At 38.9% G+C, this 16,590-nt stretch overlaps 1 protein-coding gene across 1 annotated transcript in view; it reads left to right on the top strand.

The window, feature by feature from the left end:
* Positions 1–11,968: 11,968 nt before the first annotated feature.
* LOC122670747 (ABC transporter G family member 31-like) overlaps positions 11,969–16,590 on the top strand; it is a 51,522-nt gene continuing 46,900 nt past the window's right edge. The window contains exons 1-4 of the mRNA XM_043867724.1: positions 11,969–12,328; positions 13,547–13,667; positions 13,781–13,869; positions 14,987–15,071. Coding sequence (XP_043723659.1) covers positions 11,985–12,328; positions 13,547–13,667; positions 13,781–13,869; positions 14,987–15,071 — 639 coding nt within the window. The 5' untranslated portion in view covers positions 11,969–11,984. The remainder of the gene's footprint in view (positions 12,329–13,546; positions 13,668–13,780; positions 13,870–14,986; positions 15,072–16,590) is intronic.

Genomic DNA, 16,590 nt, shown 5'->3' on the forward strand with positions numbered 1-16,590 from the left:
AATCACACTTTTTCAGCTCTTCTCCTCTCCTCCCCCCCCCCCCCCCTGCTCCCTCTAAAACTTTTTTCTTTTTCTTTTAATAGTAGTTCATGTTAGCAATTTATCACTTACCTCGTAAGAGGTATCACGTAATTATAAAAACACCCGTCAATTTTGGAAAATTATACATGCCCCTCTACTTTTGTAAACAAATGCATGTATCCCGTTAACTTGGGATTGGGACTGACAAGATAACAACGTTAGAATTTAAAGGGAAATTGACCAAATTGCCCTTGCAAGTTGGGTTTGAAAAAAAAAGGGCAAAAAACCAACTCATCTTCCTCAAATTGTGTAGGATTTGAATAAAGGGAAAAAAGGGAACACATTTTAATAACTGGCTACTTGCAACTCATCTTCCCCAAATCGTGACCTAGCGACTACCCAAGGAGAAGTGTTCTAATTGCCCCATGACTTTAATCAAGTTAGAATTCGATTAGATTGAAAGTTGAAACCCTTCAGAACCTAAATCTGAGCCAGATCCCACGATCAAATTCGATTTCAGAGAGAATTATGGGCCTTTTCTTAAACTTGTTTAAGGCTAGGGACACATTTTGGGCATTACGTTTGTAGGTCATCACATTGTGTGCTCTTTGTGATGTTGGTCACAAGGCATAAGTGTGAGTGTATGTGTATAGAATTGAATCACTCGAGAATCTTACATGTATTATTATTAGCTGATAAAGAATAAGATTCTAGTTGGTAGCTTATAATTTTAGTCCTAGACCTGAGAGATCCTTATCAGCTTATAATTTTAGTCCCTGATTCTTATCATTACTATTATGCATTATGGATTTGATGCTTTAAAATGCCGAAAAGGCTTAATATAATTCCTTGAGACCTTCAGAAAACAGTCTTATGGGATGATCAAAAAGACAAATCCATTGGGTCCAAACCATTTATCTTCAGCTAAGTGTTTGGTAGCTAATCCTAGTGGCTTAGCTTTGGGTAGTGAGTAATGATTACAATAGTTTCCATTTATGGACGGTGTAAAAGGAACTTTATCAGCAAAGGAATGAGTTCCTTAAACAGCTACTCCTATAGCTGATGGGGTCCACTTAAGATGCCATGTGTCAGATTCTAATTCATTAACCAGCTTCTAACGGATCCGGCTCCTCTCCAGCGTACATCGTGCAGCTGGGGGGCTTCAATCCACACCACCGCATGCATCCCGGTGCAGTGGCGTGTGGATCGAGGCCTCTCCAGCCGGACGATGTGTGCTGAACATCGTCCCGCGCGGGAGAGGAGCTCAATCCGTTTCGAACTGGTCCATTGTGTGGAGTACTACTAGAGATGGATTGGAGGTATGGAACCCAACTACTAATGGATCACGTATCTATGCAAATGGGTAAGTTACAAGATATTCTCAAGGGGAAATCATTGGATCTGGTCCACTGGGTCATTGGACGAACACATAGGTCCATCAAGTACTACAACTTGCCTAGAAGTTTTTATGCTTCATTCCAACTGCATAAAAAAGGGTAAATTACATCAATCGTTATCCCCTCCAATTTGCTGCTCCCTTCAATTCCTCCCATTCTTCACATGGGGGCGGAAATGACCATCCTATCCCATGCCCGAAAACACTGCCCAAGGTGGGGTCCACTCCCTCCTATTAAAGGAATTGAAGGAATTGGAGGTGCCTGCAAATTGGAAGTGATAATTATTCTCTGAGGTCTAGCTAGTTTTTTAGCACCACTCCTTTAAATAGGATTGATACTTAATTTTTTCAGAAAAGGAATTAACAGAATACTTATTTCTGCATTTGCGTCCCAAAATTAGATATTGATAGCGTCAGTTCATCAACTTATTCATTATAGTTTTCATTCTCCTCTTTGGGAGCTCATTGAGGTTACTAGAATTAGTCACCGATGATAGAAGGATTGTTGGAGGAAATGATGGACTTGCTTTGCTTGAGTTAAAGAAACAAATTGATGATCCATACGGAACACTAAGTTCTTGGAACGATTCCATCCATTTCTGCAACTGGCCGGGTAGGGACCACATGTGATGTGGCGGCCATCATCATCAACACCAATGGGTTATCTCAGTTTGAATTTAAAAGGAAAGGGCTTGGGAGGAAACATATGATCTCCTTCCATAGGTAATGTCACTTTTCTTCATTCCCTCAACATTGAAAACAATTGCTTTCATGGTAAAATCCCACATTGAAATTGATTTCCTCCCCAACCATTTTTCGAAACAATACTCTCCAGTGACAACTTTCTATCATTTTTTGGTCTAAACAAGCTATCTGGTATCTTCTCTCACTCACTATACATCTCTCATCTCTTGAATTTATTTTTCTCATATAATGACCAAACTGCATGCGAGCCTTCCACGAGACATAGGCACGATCACTCTTCCAAATCTCAAAGCACTAGCAATTGAAGGTGGTGGTGGTGGCCGTGGCAATGGTGGAGTTAGTGGGGGGTGGTGGTAGCGGAGGAGGTGGTGGTGGTTGAAGTTGCATTGGAGGTAGTGTTTAATTTGAACATAAAATTACTGTTTTGCCCATCAAATTAACCATGTGCTCATTAAAAAGCAACTCCCCCCTTATTTTTTCCTTCAAATATTTCTGGGACAGAGATACTTCAAATTGATCTTAATTTTTTTCTACTTCTCAGTAATTTTTCTGTTCCGATTCATTTCCAAGAACAAAAAAATGAACCGGTATTAACAAATAGATATATATATATATATATATATATATATAGAAAAAAAAAAACAGAAGTGTTATAGTGCAGGTCCCAAATGGAAGAAACACCCCACGACCTTTAAACCCAATCCCAAAAAAAGATGGTTCCAAATTTGTAGTTCAACTGTTGTTCCATCCGGTCTTTAAAATTACAAGGTTCACATATAACATGTACTTTTTTTCTTTTAAGTAAACTATCGAAGTTACTGATCACAATGAAAGAAAATGAGGATCATGATACACGAGGAAAGGGATCACCATCTATTTACATGATATTGAAGATATTAATCATGCCATAGATGGAAAAGACGATCAAGACACACAAAGAAAGGGATCCACTATCTCTCTACATGGCAATAATGCACATATAGGGAAGAATTCTCTCCCCCCCTCCCCCTACTATCTATAAGTGACAAGTGATATATGGTGTGTATTGCTAGCATGCACATAATCATTCTTTGTTTTGGCTGTATTTGCTTTTCATCCGACGTGTGAAATCGACTTAGAATGCATACTAAACACGTACAATGGATGACTTGGTACCCTAGTGAAGCCGCTAAAAAAGACTACCTGCCATCAGATAGAGACCCTGGAGTAGAATGGTATCACTTAGAAAGGGCTACACGGTTCAGAGTGGGCCAACATAAACGTCAGTTCAGAAGGCTGATGGTTTATTTCAATCGCATATCACTTATATGGGGGTTGATCCCACATAATTATCGTAAGGGATTTGGTGGAGGTTGATATGGACTTGGGTTATCTCACCTTACAAATCGACTTTTAAGGGCAAGCTCTCCTAAGAATCATATCAAGATTTTGAAGATATGAATTGACCAAATTATGTATGCAAACTTAAACGGCTTTATATGGACTCAAACAAGCTCCACGAGCTCATTATTGGATTCTATTGTAGTATTGTATATACATACATCATTATTAATTTGTTCTAGTTGCTCCTCCACCTGTCATTCTTTGAGTGGTTCTTAATACCTTTCTTGGTAATTAATAACTTGCTCACTTGGAGTGTCAAGAAGTAAACAAAAGGATTGTTTCTTGCATCACTATAAAACCCTTGCCAATAAGATTGGAGAACTCACATGGCTTTCCTTCATCTTACTTGTTAAGTAGAAAGTTGTACAATGGGTCTACTAGTTACAGAGTTTGTTTCATTATAGGGCCAACTTACAGATATTTTTATAAAGCTCATATGCAAATAACCATTTCAGACTTTGTGTCAAATTAGGTTTTCATTTGCCTCCAACCCAGTCCAATTGGGGACCTTTATCACCTACAATTCCCTGTCCGGTACAATTCCTACAGTTTTCTAACAAGGGCAGCGAAATGACCATTCCAACCCCTGACCGAACACTTTGCCTAAGTGGGGTCCACCCCCCTCTTGTTTGTGGACTGTAGGAACCGTATTGGGCAGGGAATCGTAGATAATAAAAATTCCTCCAATTGGAGGGGGGGGGGGGGAGAATATTGAAGATATTGATCATGGCACAAAAAGAAATGAGATTCAAGACACACAAGGAAAGGAAAGGAAAGGGATCCACCATCTCTCTACATGGTACATGAAGATAATGATCATCCATAAAAGGAAAGGAGGATCATAACACACAAGAAAAGGAATCAACTATCACTCTAAATTGATTAACTTCCTTCATTGTAACATTGTAATTTCTACATAAAATAAAGGTTTGCGTTCATATCCAGCTGTACAGCATACGTTAATACCTTCTTGTGAATATCTCGCTTAGGGCTGCAAGTTTGGCCCTGTCGACCCGAACCCGCCCTGGCCCGCCTTGAGCCCGAACAAGGCCTGGGCTAAGATTTCTGGCCCTGAGGGCGGGTTAGGGCCAGAAATTCTTGGCCCTGAGTCAGGGTCGGGTAGGGTCAGGGTTGAGACCTCGGGCTCAGTCCGACCCTGATTTTTACCCCTGATGGCCCTGAAGAAAATTCAGGTATTATACCTATAAACAAGTGTGTGGCGCCCTTGGTAGTTTGTGGTGCATAAAAGCCAATTGCTATAAGTAGGTTTTGGGTTCAAGCCTCCTCTTTCACAGCATCCCTACACTTGTTATTTTAATTTGCTTATTGCAGGGCCAGGGTCAGGGCCAATCAAGGCGGGCTTGGGCTGGGCTTGGCCTGTTAAGGTCAGGGTATTTAGGCCCTGAGTCAGGGTTAGGGCGGGCTTGGGCCCAGCTAAGGGGTCTCAGGGTTGGGCTAGGGTTTTAAAAAGCCCGGCCCAACCCGACCCTGTTGCAGCCCTAATCTCGCTCCTCCTACAATAGGGGGCATGAATTTTTTCATAGGAATGAGGAGAGGGATAGATGACGGCAGATGCTAGCATATGCTTCACAGCCTGGCAGCATTCTTTTCTCCTTAAGATAATAATGGAAGGGATAAAAAAACTCAAGACATAGAGATGGGTAAATTGACCACCCGCCCCATATAAAAGGCGGAATGCCAACCCTGTTAATGCTTCTGCGAACGTCCACTCCCATTGGTCCACGTGCACAAGGGCCACTCTCCCCCATAGGAAACACTTCCCTACAAGGGAATTGTCATCTCTATTCTTACATTTTGTGTGTGTGTGTGTGTGAGAGAGAGAGTCCCCAAATTGGGATTCAGAGTCCTCGCGTAGTTAGCCGTGTTATATATTCAGTCATGCCTCAAAAATTGGCGATGTGAGCTCCAAGCCTCCCAAGTTTGTTCCAAGTTGTTATAGATCAAAATATCAAAGAGGGTTTGTACGTGTGAAACCTAATTCAAAGCTATATATAGGGGTAATTACTATCACTTCCCTACACTTAATCTATATTTACTAAAACTTCCCTACCTTAAACTTCTTTTCTGATACTCCCCTAATTTTAAACTTTTACATCTCCTTCTCCCCTCATGTTTTTAAATGCCTAGATTACCCTTCCTTTTCACCCAGTAACCTGCTAATCCCAACGAGAAGGCGTCTTTTTCTTGCAAATCTCCTTCCCAAGGCGGAAAGACAATTCGAGGTAAATCTCTTTCGCAACATGGGAAGACAACTCGAGGTAATCTCTGTCTCTCTCTCTCTCTCTCTCTCTCTGTTAATAGGGTGTAGGCTTCTGGCTTTCCCCCCTACGTTTCTTTACTTACAATATTTTGGGGAACATTTCAATGTGGAACTTCTGTAACAAGCAAGAGGTGCGTTTGAGTTTCACCTGTGAGGCGTTTATGAACCTGGACAATGTGATATTTTGAGAAGAAGGACAACCATTCTCAACATCATTCCAAAACTTAAGATGGGAAAATGTCAATGCTCGAGATGCCACGATGCATAGAATCCTCGTCTATTGAGAATGCTACAAAATCAGACCTAACTTTTTAGACTCTTGTTAATTTCAATTAACTCTCAACATAGATCTTCTACGGCGTGTTGCCTTGTCTTACCTGTGCTGTATAGACACAGGGTTGCGCACAATGACTGCCTTACTCCCACTTGGGCAAGGCGCTCGGGCAGGGGTAAGGCAGTCAATGCGCACCGCCTTGTGTCTACGCAGCACGGGCAGCCCGCACGGTAGAAGATCTGGAACCATTAACTCTTGTCTCCTCGTAGACAACTGGACTCTTGCAAAAGGTAATCTCTCTCTCTCTCTCTCCTATGAAAGATAATATTTCTCTTTCTCTCTCTCTTATGAAAGGTAATATCTCTCTTACTCTTTTTGATCCATATTATTTGACAGGACAAACAAATAGGCAGGGATGGTTCTTTCATTGCATTGATATAAGTCTAACTAGAAAAAGAAAGTCTCTCTCTATTACTTTGAGAATAGAATCGTTGGTTTGACCCACGAATTACGTGGGAAAATGGACCTTCTTTCTTTGGCAAGCATTTTTTTTAAGTAACAATTCAATTCATTTCGGTTTCGAAAAACTTGTCGGTCGCAGATTAGTTCATTCTGCACCGCCAGCAACCTAAAATCAAAGGCACAGATTGATCAAAAGGTTTCTCCGTTTTCTACCACCACAGGTTTCTATTTTCTACCAATGGTGCTGAGCTCAAGAAAAAAAAAGAAAGTCAAAGAGCTCGGATTGTTAGATGTCCAAGCTGCCATGTAGCGGTGTCAATGGGTCGGGTTGGGTCGGGCCTGCCCCAAACCCTGACCCGACCCTAGAGGCCTTAACCTTAACCCTGACCCTGACCCGATCCTGCCAGGGTCAAGAAACTCTCAACCCTGACCCAACCCTGCCAGGGTCGGGCCGGGTTGGGTTGGTCCTGATTTATGGCACCATCCACGTGTCTCATTAGACCATGTTTTTGTAACATAGGATCTCAACCTTTAGGATAGCTAATAAATATGTTGAAAAAAAGGGCGTGTGTATAGACTCTCTCTACAATTGTAACGGTGTCCCCTCAATAGGCCTGGAAGCTTATAGGGGCTACAACTACATAACAATCATGTGAGTGACTCTTTTTATGGCCCTGATCAAAATAGTAGATGATCTACTCTTTTTTTGGGTTCCCACTTCATGATGAAGATAAAGCTAGTAGTTATCTCTCTACAATTCTCTTCTGTTTTTTTTTTTCCTGTTTTTTTTTGTTAAGAAAATAATTATATTAAGTATATAATATATATATGTAATATTATATACTTATAATTAATACAGGGAGGGTCGGGTTGGGCCGGGCTAGGCCCAGGATCTAAACCCTGACCCGACCTGACCCTACCAGGGTCAGACTATAACTAAACCCAAACCCACCCTCAGGGTTGAAAAATCAGGGTCGGGCCCGGGCCGGGCTCAGGGCGGGTTCGGGCCAGCCGGGCTTTATTGACACCCCTACTGGCATATGTCAACGTCTCCACCCCGAACTGCCTCACTGCATAGTTTAGAAAATTGGAGAGGATTAAAATCCGTGCCCTTGCTTTCTATGGATGGGCAAATCAAGATACATATGATACCATGGACAAATGCCAAAAGCCGGCCCTCTCAAAGTCTCAAATGTGAAAAGAGGGACCAACCAACCAAACCATGATTCCAACTACATGAAAAAGAGAGCTTTAAGGGAATGAAAATCAATAATTTAGAAGGGTTCCATTCCTCCATTAGAGAGTGGCGACTTCCATGAATTTGAATCTCTTTTCAAACTGTAAACTTATCTTCCCCATTAAAAACTGTTTGTAAATGATTTTTTGGCTTAAGACCCTTACACATGTATATTGGATTTTAACTTGATTTATGGCTTTAAGTTTGGCTTCTTTCCCCTTTCACCTTTTATTTAGAGAGAGCTATTCAAATCATCCAATTCTTTTATTTTCCTCCTTCCTTTATTAGATAAGATTCTTCTGCCAAATTTGGTTAGATGCAAGTAACTTTTTAAATTAAATTTCAACTTAATTCCATTGTGCCCAAATGTTGAAATATATAGATATATATACACCTGCATATTGTCTATATATGATGGGTAGAGTTATAACTTCTATATATCAACATAAACCTAGATCAGTCTATGAATGTCAAAGAAATAAAAATCATGTCATAAGTTGTCAATTTGAAAAAGGTCTATGGTTTTCATCCACCTTAAGCTTTATTTTTTGGGAACACGTACTTTCTCTAAGGTAAGGCCTAATTACAGATCCACCCATGAGTTTTGGATATTTACGTATACTCCCCTGCTTTACAAAATAATGCGAATGGTAAGAGTGTTTTAGTCATTTTATGACCAATATACCCTTGATAGGGTAAAGACGATATGCCCTTCTCCCACAATCCATCTTTTAGGGTTTGAAGACCCTAAAAATCTCTACACATGCAAGAACACTTGCCATTCATCTTCCCCGCACAAGAACGCCTGCAACTCATCTTCCCTGCCTATGATGACCTCGCGGTGAGCTTGCTCGAGAAGCTAAGCATCCTCTCGCTCTCGCGGAAAGATTGTACACTGATTTACCCTCTTCGATTGCAACCCGTCCTTCGATGAATGATGATTTAACGGCAGCCCTGTTCATCCCAACTTGCAACTCTTCACTCGAAGCCATCTCTGTAAGGTAAAACCCCTAAAAAATTTGCAAGTTTTCTTAAAGGTATGAAGATTGAATTTTTGCACACATCGGATCCTCCATTTGAGGTACGAGAAAGGATGGAGTCATTGTTGAAGTTCCTAAAACCAAGATGTAGTGTTGAAAACCCAAAGCAATTGCTTCATCTATCTCAAATACACATACATGAACACAAGACGACCGTTAACAACAGAGTAGCTAGAGAAGAGAGAAAGATGAATGGACGTACCCCAAGAAGGGTTGGAGTATCAAGTTGAAGTTTAGAGAAAACTAATTTAACTGTGCTTGATTGGATAGGATTGAAGAGGAGAGTTCCTAATTGTGGAGCTGATGTTCTCATTCCCTCTTAGTCATTTGGCTTTAGTCCTTTAAGTTAGAGGAAGATGGGGTACCCAGTTTTACCACTAAAGACTATAAGCGAAATTCCTTGTTTCCATGGTCTATAGTTCATTAATAATCATGTGAGAGCTAGGTATTATGGTGTTAGCCACTGTTCATTGATTAGAGAGCTTGCGTTTCACCTCAATTGCTCGGTCAGAGGCTGGCTTAGCCTTAGGTCTCGTATACAATAGCGAGGGCATTTTGGTTTTGATGGAAATGAATATTTTCCACAATGAAGAGGACAACAGAGGAGCATCTGCATTGATAGTGCTAATGAAAGAGGGAAAGAGAATTGGAACATGGAAAGATCCATCATGGATGTTCAAAGGACACCAAGAGATACCCAAATGGATTCTGAGGGGTAGTAGTAGCGGCAAGTAAAGGGTTTCTCCTTTCGGTTTGTTATTGCTCCACAGATAAATAGCTTTATTTTAGCATGAAGGGCAATTTGGTCGACGTTTTCAATCACAAGGTAACGGAGTGGGTTTACTTATTAATTATTTTGGAAACAGGAAAAGTATGCGTAAGTATCCAAAACTCGTGGGTGGATCTGTAATTAGGCCATACATTAGGGGAGGAACGTATAAATTTTCCTTTTTATGAGATTATTACATCATTTTGACATTGAATTACTTGTTTTGTGCTTGTTTTCGATTGTTGATGTAAGAAAAAGGCAATGTTTCATACAGAAGGTCAATCGACTTGTGTCAAGGCTACTGAAAGCATTTAGTAAGTTAGCATATCCTCAGTAAGTTTCATTTTATTCCCAAGTTGTTCTTGAGAGATATATAAGCCATAGAGCGTTATTATTATTATTTTTTTAAGTTCTTTTAATTCATCAGGGTTGAAGATTCATCAAACACTTCTGAAGCATGGCTGGTGTCAATCTTTATAGTGATAATGCGACTCAATAGATGATGTTATTTTTTAGCATGCACCAACAAATATTTTTGGAGTAGATGATATGAAGAGCAACGAAGGACTTGCTACTTACCCACATAAAGCCCCTTTTTCTATATATGTTGACCAAGTGTTTGAAAGCTTCTGTGTGTTCCGACAAGCGCTAATTGATACAATTATCAATGTTGGATTTGATTTGAAATTTGACAAATCAGAGAAAACACGTGTTACCGGATGTAAATAGTGTACACATACATCTAAAATCCAGCAAAGCGAAGAGTTCAAGTGAAGACACTAAAGTACATGGGTTGCTACCGTTATTATATTTTGTTTACAACACCATCCAGAATACAAGATAAAATGATAGTTTCTTTCATTAAGCAAATATATAAAGTTGATATAAATTATATGGACAATTACTATCACTCCCCTACACTAAACCTTTATTTACTAAAACTCCCCTACCTTAAACTTCTTTTCTATACTCCCTTGCTTTTAAACTTTTACATCTCCTCGTCCCCTCATGTTTTTAAATACCTAGATTGCCCTTCCTTTACACCTAGTTATTAGTCTGTTAATCTACTTATCCATTCTTAGTGACTAGCTCACAAGTTTTTTACCTAACCAAGAAAGAACCAACCTGGTACTCCATTTTTAACAAGTTTGCTTTAACTAAACCAAGAAAGAAAAACATTGGCTTTTCAAACACATAATTAGATTTGGTTATGGAGAGTGAGAGAGAGAGAGAGAGAGTCCAATCTGGATCCTCTACTGTCGAGCTGCCCAGTAGGACAATGCTGTCGAGACACAGCGAGGTGAGGAATGACTGCCTTACCCTTGCTCGGGCAGGGATAAGGGATCATTCCCATAGTTAGTAAGTTCGCATATTAATTGCCGTATTAATTGCCATATCTGATCGTATAATTCAAATTTCTGACTCTTATGGGGTTCCTTAATTCCGTATGCGACTTTTAAAAGCAATCGTATTGATCGCTATATTAAATGTCATATTAATTGTTGTATTAATACTTATTTATGTATTTTAATTTTATTAAACAAAATAAAAAACTAAAATCTAAACCTAAATGCCGTATTAATTACTATATTAATACATATTTATGTATTAATCATCGTATTAAATGTCGTATTAATTGGTTGTCTATTTATTATTATTATTTTTTTACTCATACATGCTATGGTAGATTGTGGTTAATGGATTACCTATCACCATTTGTTTTGATAGACATGATTAAACTTAATTAATATTAGATATAGAGATCCAAAAGAATGGGAAATGATTTCAAATTGGAAAGCCATATTGGTTTTAAGTGTTCATGAATGCGTGAAAAGATTAGAATTTAGTTGCGTTGCAAAAAAATCAGTTTTCTCTTTGATTTTTTCTAGGATAAACTCGTATTGTTGCTCTCATAGGATTTTTTAAAACAAACTATTGTCATGTAGGTTGATTAATTGCCGAACGTATCCGTTCCCGTATTATTGCCGTACCCGAACTTACTATGTCTGGTCAGCATGATCCTGCTGGGCAGCTCGGCAGTAGAGGATCTGGAATCTGGATCCCAAGAGAGTCACCAAACGTATGTGTAGTCAGAGTCGTGTTATACATATTCATTCAGTCACACCTAAAAATTGGGCGGTGTGAGCTCCAAGCCTCTTAAGTTTGTTCCAATTCTGTTACAGATCAAAATATCAATCTTTTTCCCCTCCAGTTTCCTGTCCGACCCAGTCCTCCCCGATGCCTCTAACAAGGTAGAGCACAATGACCATCCTACCCCTACCCGAACACTCTACGCAGATGGGGTCCACCCGTTCGTACGTGGCAAAACCTAAATTCAAAACTATATATATATACACACATCAACCAAAGTGATCGAGTAGCAAGCAAATCCAGTGAACAGTAACAGTAAGTAGTCATGGCTGCTCCAAATGGGAGCGAATACTTGGAGGTAAGAACCGATGATGGAAGCAGAAGAGAATCCTTCGCTAATCCTTCTAATGCCGAAGCTGTGGAGAGAGACGAAGAAGAACTCTTTTGGGCTGCGATTGAGAGATTACCTTCTCAGAAACGTAGGAATTTGGCGTTCTTGACAACAAGAAATATCTCTGGAGATTCAGATGAGGAGGAAGAGAAAACAGAGATGATCGATGTTCGTAAATTGAGTCATAAAGCTCGTGAACTTGTTGTTCAAGAAGCTCTTGCAACCAACGAACAAGATAATAGTGAACTCTTGTCTGCCATTAAAAAAAGACTCGATAGGTATGGTATTCTTGATTGATATCCATTTTAATTAATTAACTTTCTCGGTTTCCCTTCTTCGTAATTCAAGAATTTTTAGGGTAAGAAAAGAAGTCGAAGAGTTCCTAAGAACTCTCCTAAGTTTACGTGATTTCTGAGTTTTATTCGCCTTCTTCATGGGAATTAGATTTCGTTACGGAAGAAAGCTTCTCTTTATGGACTTGGATAACCCATACCTGATTGGGCTTAATTAAGCCCAATTTCTTATGGGCTTTTGGGCTGGGTTAGAATTGAATCCTTAGTTTTGTGATCTTAGGGCAGTCACCCATTCAGTGTTGCAGGGAGAGGAACGGATCTGGATCCTCTGCAATTACTTGGGAGTAACTCCTCTCCAATCACTCATCCGACTGCTGAGAGTACTTGGACATGCATCCCAACACCTGTCAACATTTGGGGATGCGTGTTTAAGTTCTCCCTACCATTGGATGTATGGTTGGAGAAGAATTTTTTCGCTGTCAAACACAACTCAATTCTTCTTTTCAATCTACCTTAAAACTGCATTTTTAAGAAGAATTGAGAAACCAAATATCCTATTAATCAATAAAATAAAATTAAGTAAAAAAAGAAATTATTATTTGCCCAAATAATATAAAATTCCTAAAATTCTATTAGATTCAAAAACTCAAAGCTGGACTTGTTTCATCTCCATCTGGAGGATACCCAAATGGGTTTATAGGTTGGTTGAAGTATCGGCAAGAAATGCTTACCCTAGATACCAAAAAAAAAGGAAGAAATAAAAACTATTCTAAATTCCTATTTTCTGTTAAGGAAATTGTGAAAAATGAAAATTTATCATACTGAATTATTTATTTATTTATTTATTTTGGGATGGAAGAAGGAAAGTCACACACAAAGAAAGCCAAAGAACAAGGGCATAGGGGAGCACCTCCCTTGCTACTGTTCCACAATTGTGCTTGTTAAGAACAATTTTTAACCAAAGATTCATAAAAAAAGAATGACACAAAAATCATCCTTTTGAACATAAGATACATAGCAACAGAATGGCACAAACTCCTCCATAGAAATTAATTTTAGGTTCAATCAAATGCTAATTTCTTGAGGAACAAAAAATAGGAAATTTTCACACACTTTACAAATCTTTTTTTTTTTTTATATAAAAGATATTTTTAAAAAATTAAATAAATTAAATTTTAAATGAAGAATATTGTGGAAATACAGTGCAGGATTGATGGTTCCAAGTATGGAAGTAAGGTTCAAAAACCTATGCATCACAGCTGATATTCAAATAGGCAGGAGAGCATTGCCTACATTGTTGAATTATTACAGAGATGCTATAGAGGTAACACAATTACAATTTTAAATTCTTCCATTTATTTCTAAACAATTTACAGATTTGTTTTCTTCAAATTCTGTCTTTTAAGTTCTCAAGGAAGAATGGTTTTAAATATGCAGCAAATTTTAACCAGTTTGAAGATCTTTCGCCCCAAAAGGCATTCGCTTAAGATATTGGATAACGTCAGTGGCGTTGTGAAACCAGGAAGGTAAATATTGATGAGCTTGTTTCTCTATTTCTTTTCTTTTTTTTTTTGTTTTTTGTTTTATATTTCTTTTTCCCTATACAACTTATTAACCTATAATTGTTTTATTCACCAAAAAAAAAAAACCTATAATTGTTTTAAGGGGCACTGTTTTTTGGGTGGGACACAGTGGCCACGCCGCATACGCCAGCCAATGAGAGCGCACATGGTGGTGGGGGTGGAATTTCCACCATACATGGGGGCATGGCGGTCATTCTGGCCCTTGTTGTGCATGGGCGTGACCCCTGCATCCCACATTGAAAATATTTTCCCTTGTTTTTATCTCCCCACTCCCCCGCGTTTTCTATTTTTTGTATAATTTCTCATTACACAACAATACATTTTATTATAAAATTTTTACTTTCTCATCCTCCCTCAATCGTCTGACCCAACCTTAGTTACAACAAGATTTTTCCAATATATATCATGCTTCATATTTTTATTATGTAAAGGGATTTTCTTGTTAGAAGTCGGGCCTTGGTGCAACGGTAAGGTTGCTCCATTGTGACCATGTGGTCATCGGCTCGATTCTGGAAACAACCTCTTTGTGAAAACAAGGGTAAAGTTATGTACATTATGACCCTCCTCAGACCCCGCACTGGGTACGATACACCCTTTGTAAAAGGGATTTTCGTATTGACATCTGTTAAAATGTCAACTAATTTGTAACCTTCCAATATGGGTAAGGGTGGGTAAGGTTGCTCCATTGTGACCAAATGGTCATGGGTTTGATTCTGGGAACAACCTCTTTGTGAAAGTATGGATAAGGCTGTGTACTCAAAATATATATGCATACCAATGATACCCGTTGATAATGACATAATTATATACCACTTTCAATATATTTTTTAAAAGTAGTGTCGGGAAATGCATAAGTGGATTTAGAAGTTGCACCTTTTAGTTGCTCTTGTGTATTAGCAAAAGATTTTTTTAGATGGAGATTAGGGAGTATAAAAAGAAAAAGGGCTTTAAAAAAAGGGAAAATCTTGTTGTAACCAAGATTTTAACCTAATTGTCTTGGTACTTGAACATTAATCAATGGAGTTTTGTTTGATTTGTTTTCTTCTATTCTGATTTGTAGGATGACCTTACTTTTGGGACCACCTGGCTCTGGAAAATCCTCTTTACTTTTAGCTCTTGCAGGGAAACTCGACCCAAACTTAAAGGTTTGTACACTTCTATCGGAAAATGAAAGCTATTAGGTTGCATGGCTCTATCTAGCGAAAAATAAAAATGGAAAATGAAGCTATTATGTTGCATGGCTCTATCTTGCAAAAAATAAAAAGGGAGAAAATGAAGCTATATATTATGTTGCATGGCTCTATCTTGCAAAAAATAAAAAGTGAAAATAAAAGCTATTAAGTTGCATTGGTGCATGCGCCCAGATACATGAAGAGTGAAATGACCGCCACCCTACCTTTTGTAAAATGAAAAATCTCATCCCTGTGGTATGCCCCCGCATGCTAGTCTCATTGGCCCTTGCTATGATGCAGGGACCATGCAGCCTGGTAGCGACTTCCTCGCAAACAAAAAATAGAAGGATAAATTACACGTCACCCCCTGGTTTTCAAACGAAACTTAAATCATCCCTTGGTTTTTGAAAAAACTCATCCGTCCCCCTCTACAGTAACGCTGTTAACTTAAATCAAACCAAAAAGTGAAAAGACAATTTTAACCTCAACCAAAATAACATAAACAATGACAATTGAGGTACCCAATGTTTGTAGAAAATGCACATTAGATACCCAAAACTTGTAAATTATATTTAGGATACCAATTTTGATATTTCCAATTATACCCTAAATCACCACCACCACTACAACCACCATTGCCCCAACCACCACCACCACCACCATTGCCACCGTGCAGCCCCATCCCACACCATCCTCTTCCCCGCATAATCATCACTACCCCCTCCCCCTCTCTCTCTCCACCCTTTCCTCTCTATTCTGTTGCTCTTCTTTTCCTTATTTTTGTTGCCACCGCCATAGCCAAGATCGAAACCATGGCTGCAACCCCATCCGAGTCAAATCACCGAACATGGAAAAAGGGAAAAAGGGGTTTCAGGTTTTTTTTTTTTGTTTTTTTGGGTTGCACCGGTATTTGTACCCTCTTTCTTTCAACACGGGTTTTGGGTCGAAGGAAACCCCCTTTCTGGGCAACCAAGTTCTTGGAATTTCATCCCTGAAATCATCTGCTGCTATTAGATTTACACAATTCGTTTTTTTAAGGATAAATTACACGTCACCCCTTGGTTTTCAAACGAAACTCAGATCACCCCTTGGTTTTTGAAAAAACTCAAATCACCCCTTGATTTAGACCCTAATCTGACAAATTAGTCCCTAATGTTAGTTTATGCCGTTAAGTGATGATGTCACCCAGTTAAATAAATTTAATTCCCTAAACTACCCTTTAGCAGTGTATTGTAAATTTAATTCTAATGTTTTAGTACAAGGGTAAAATAGTCCTTTCACACCAATAACTAATAGCAGAGTAACACCGTTACTATAGAGGGGGTGATTTGAGTTTTTTTTTTAAAACCAAGGGGTGATCTGAGTTTCGTTTGAAAACCAGGGGGTGACGCATAATTTACCCTTTTTTTAATAAAGATTTTCGATCAGTTGGACTTTGAAAACCTCATCGCATACACATTTTCAAAATCAACGGGGAAAAACAACAAAAATT

This window comes from Telopea speciosissima, chromosome 8 (assembly GCF_018873765.1).
Source record: "Telopea speciosissima isolate NSW1024214 ecotype Mountain lineage chromosome 8, Tspe_v1, whole genome shotgun sequence".
In the NCBI taxonomy this organism is placed as follows: domain Eukaryota; kingdom Viridiplantae; phylum Streptophyta; class Magnoliopsida; order Proteales; family Proteaceae; genus Telopea; species Telopea speciosissima.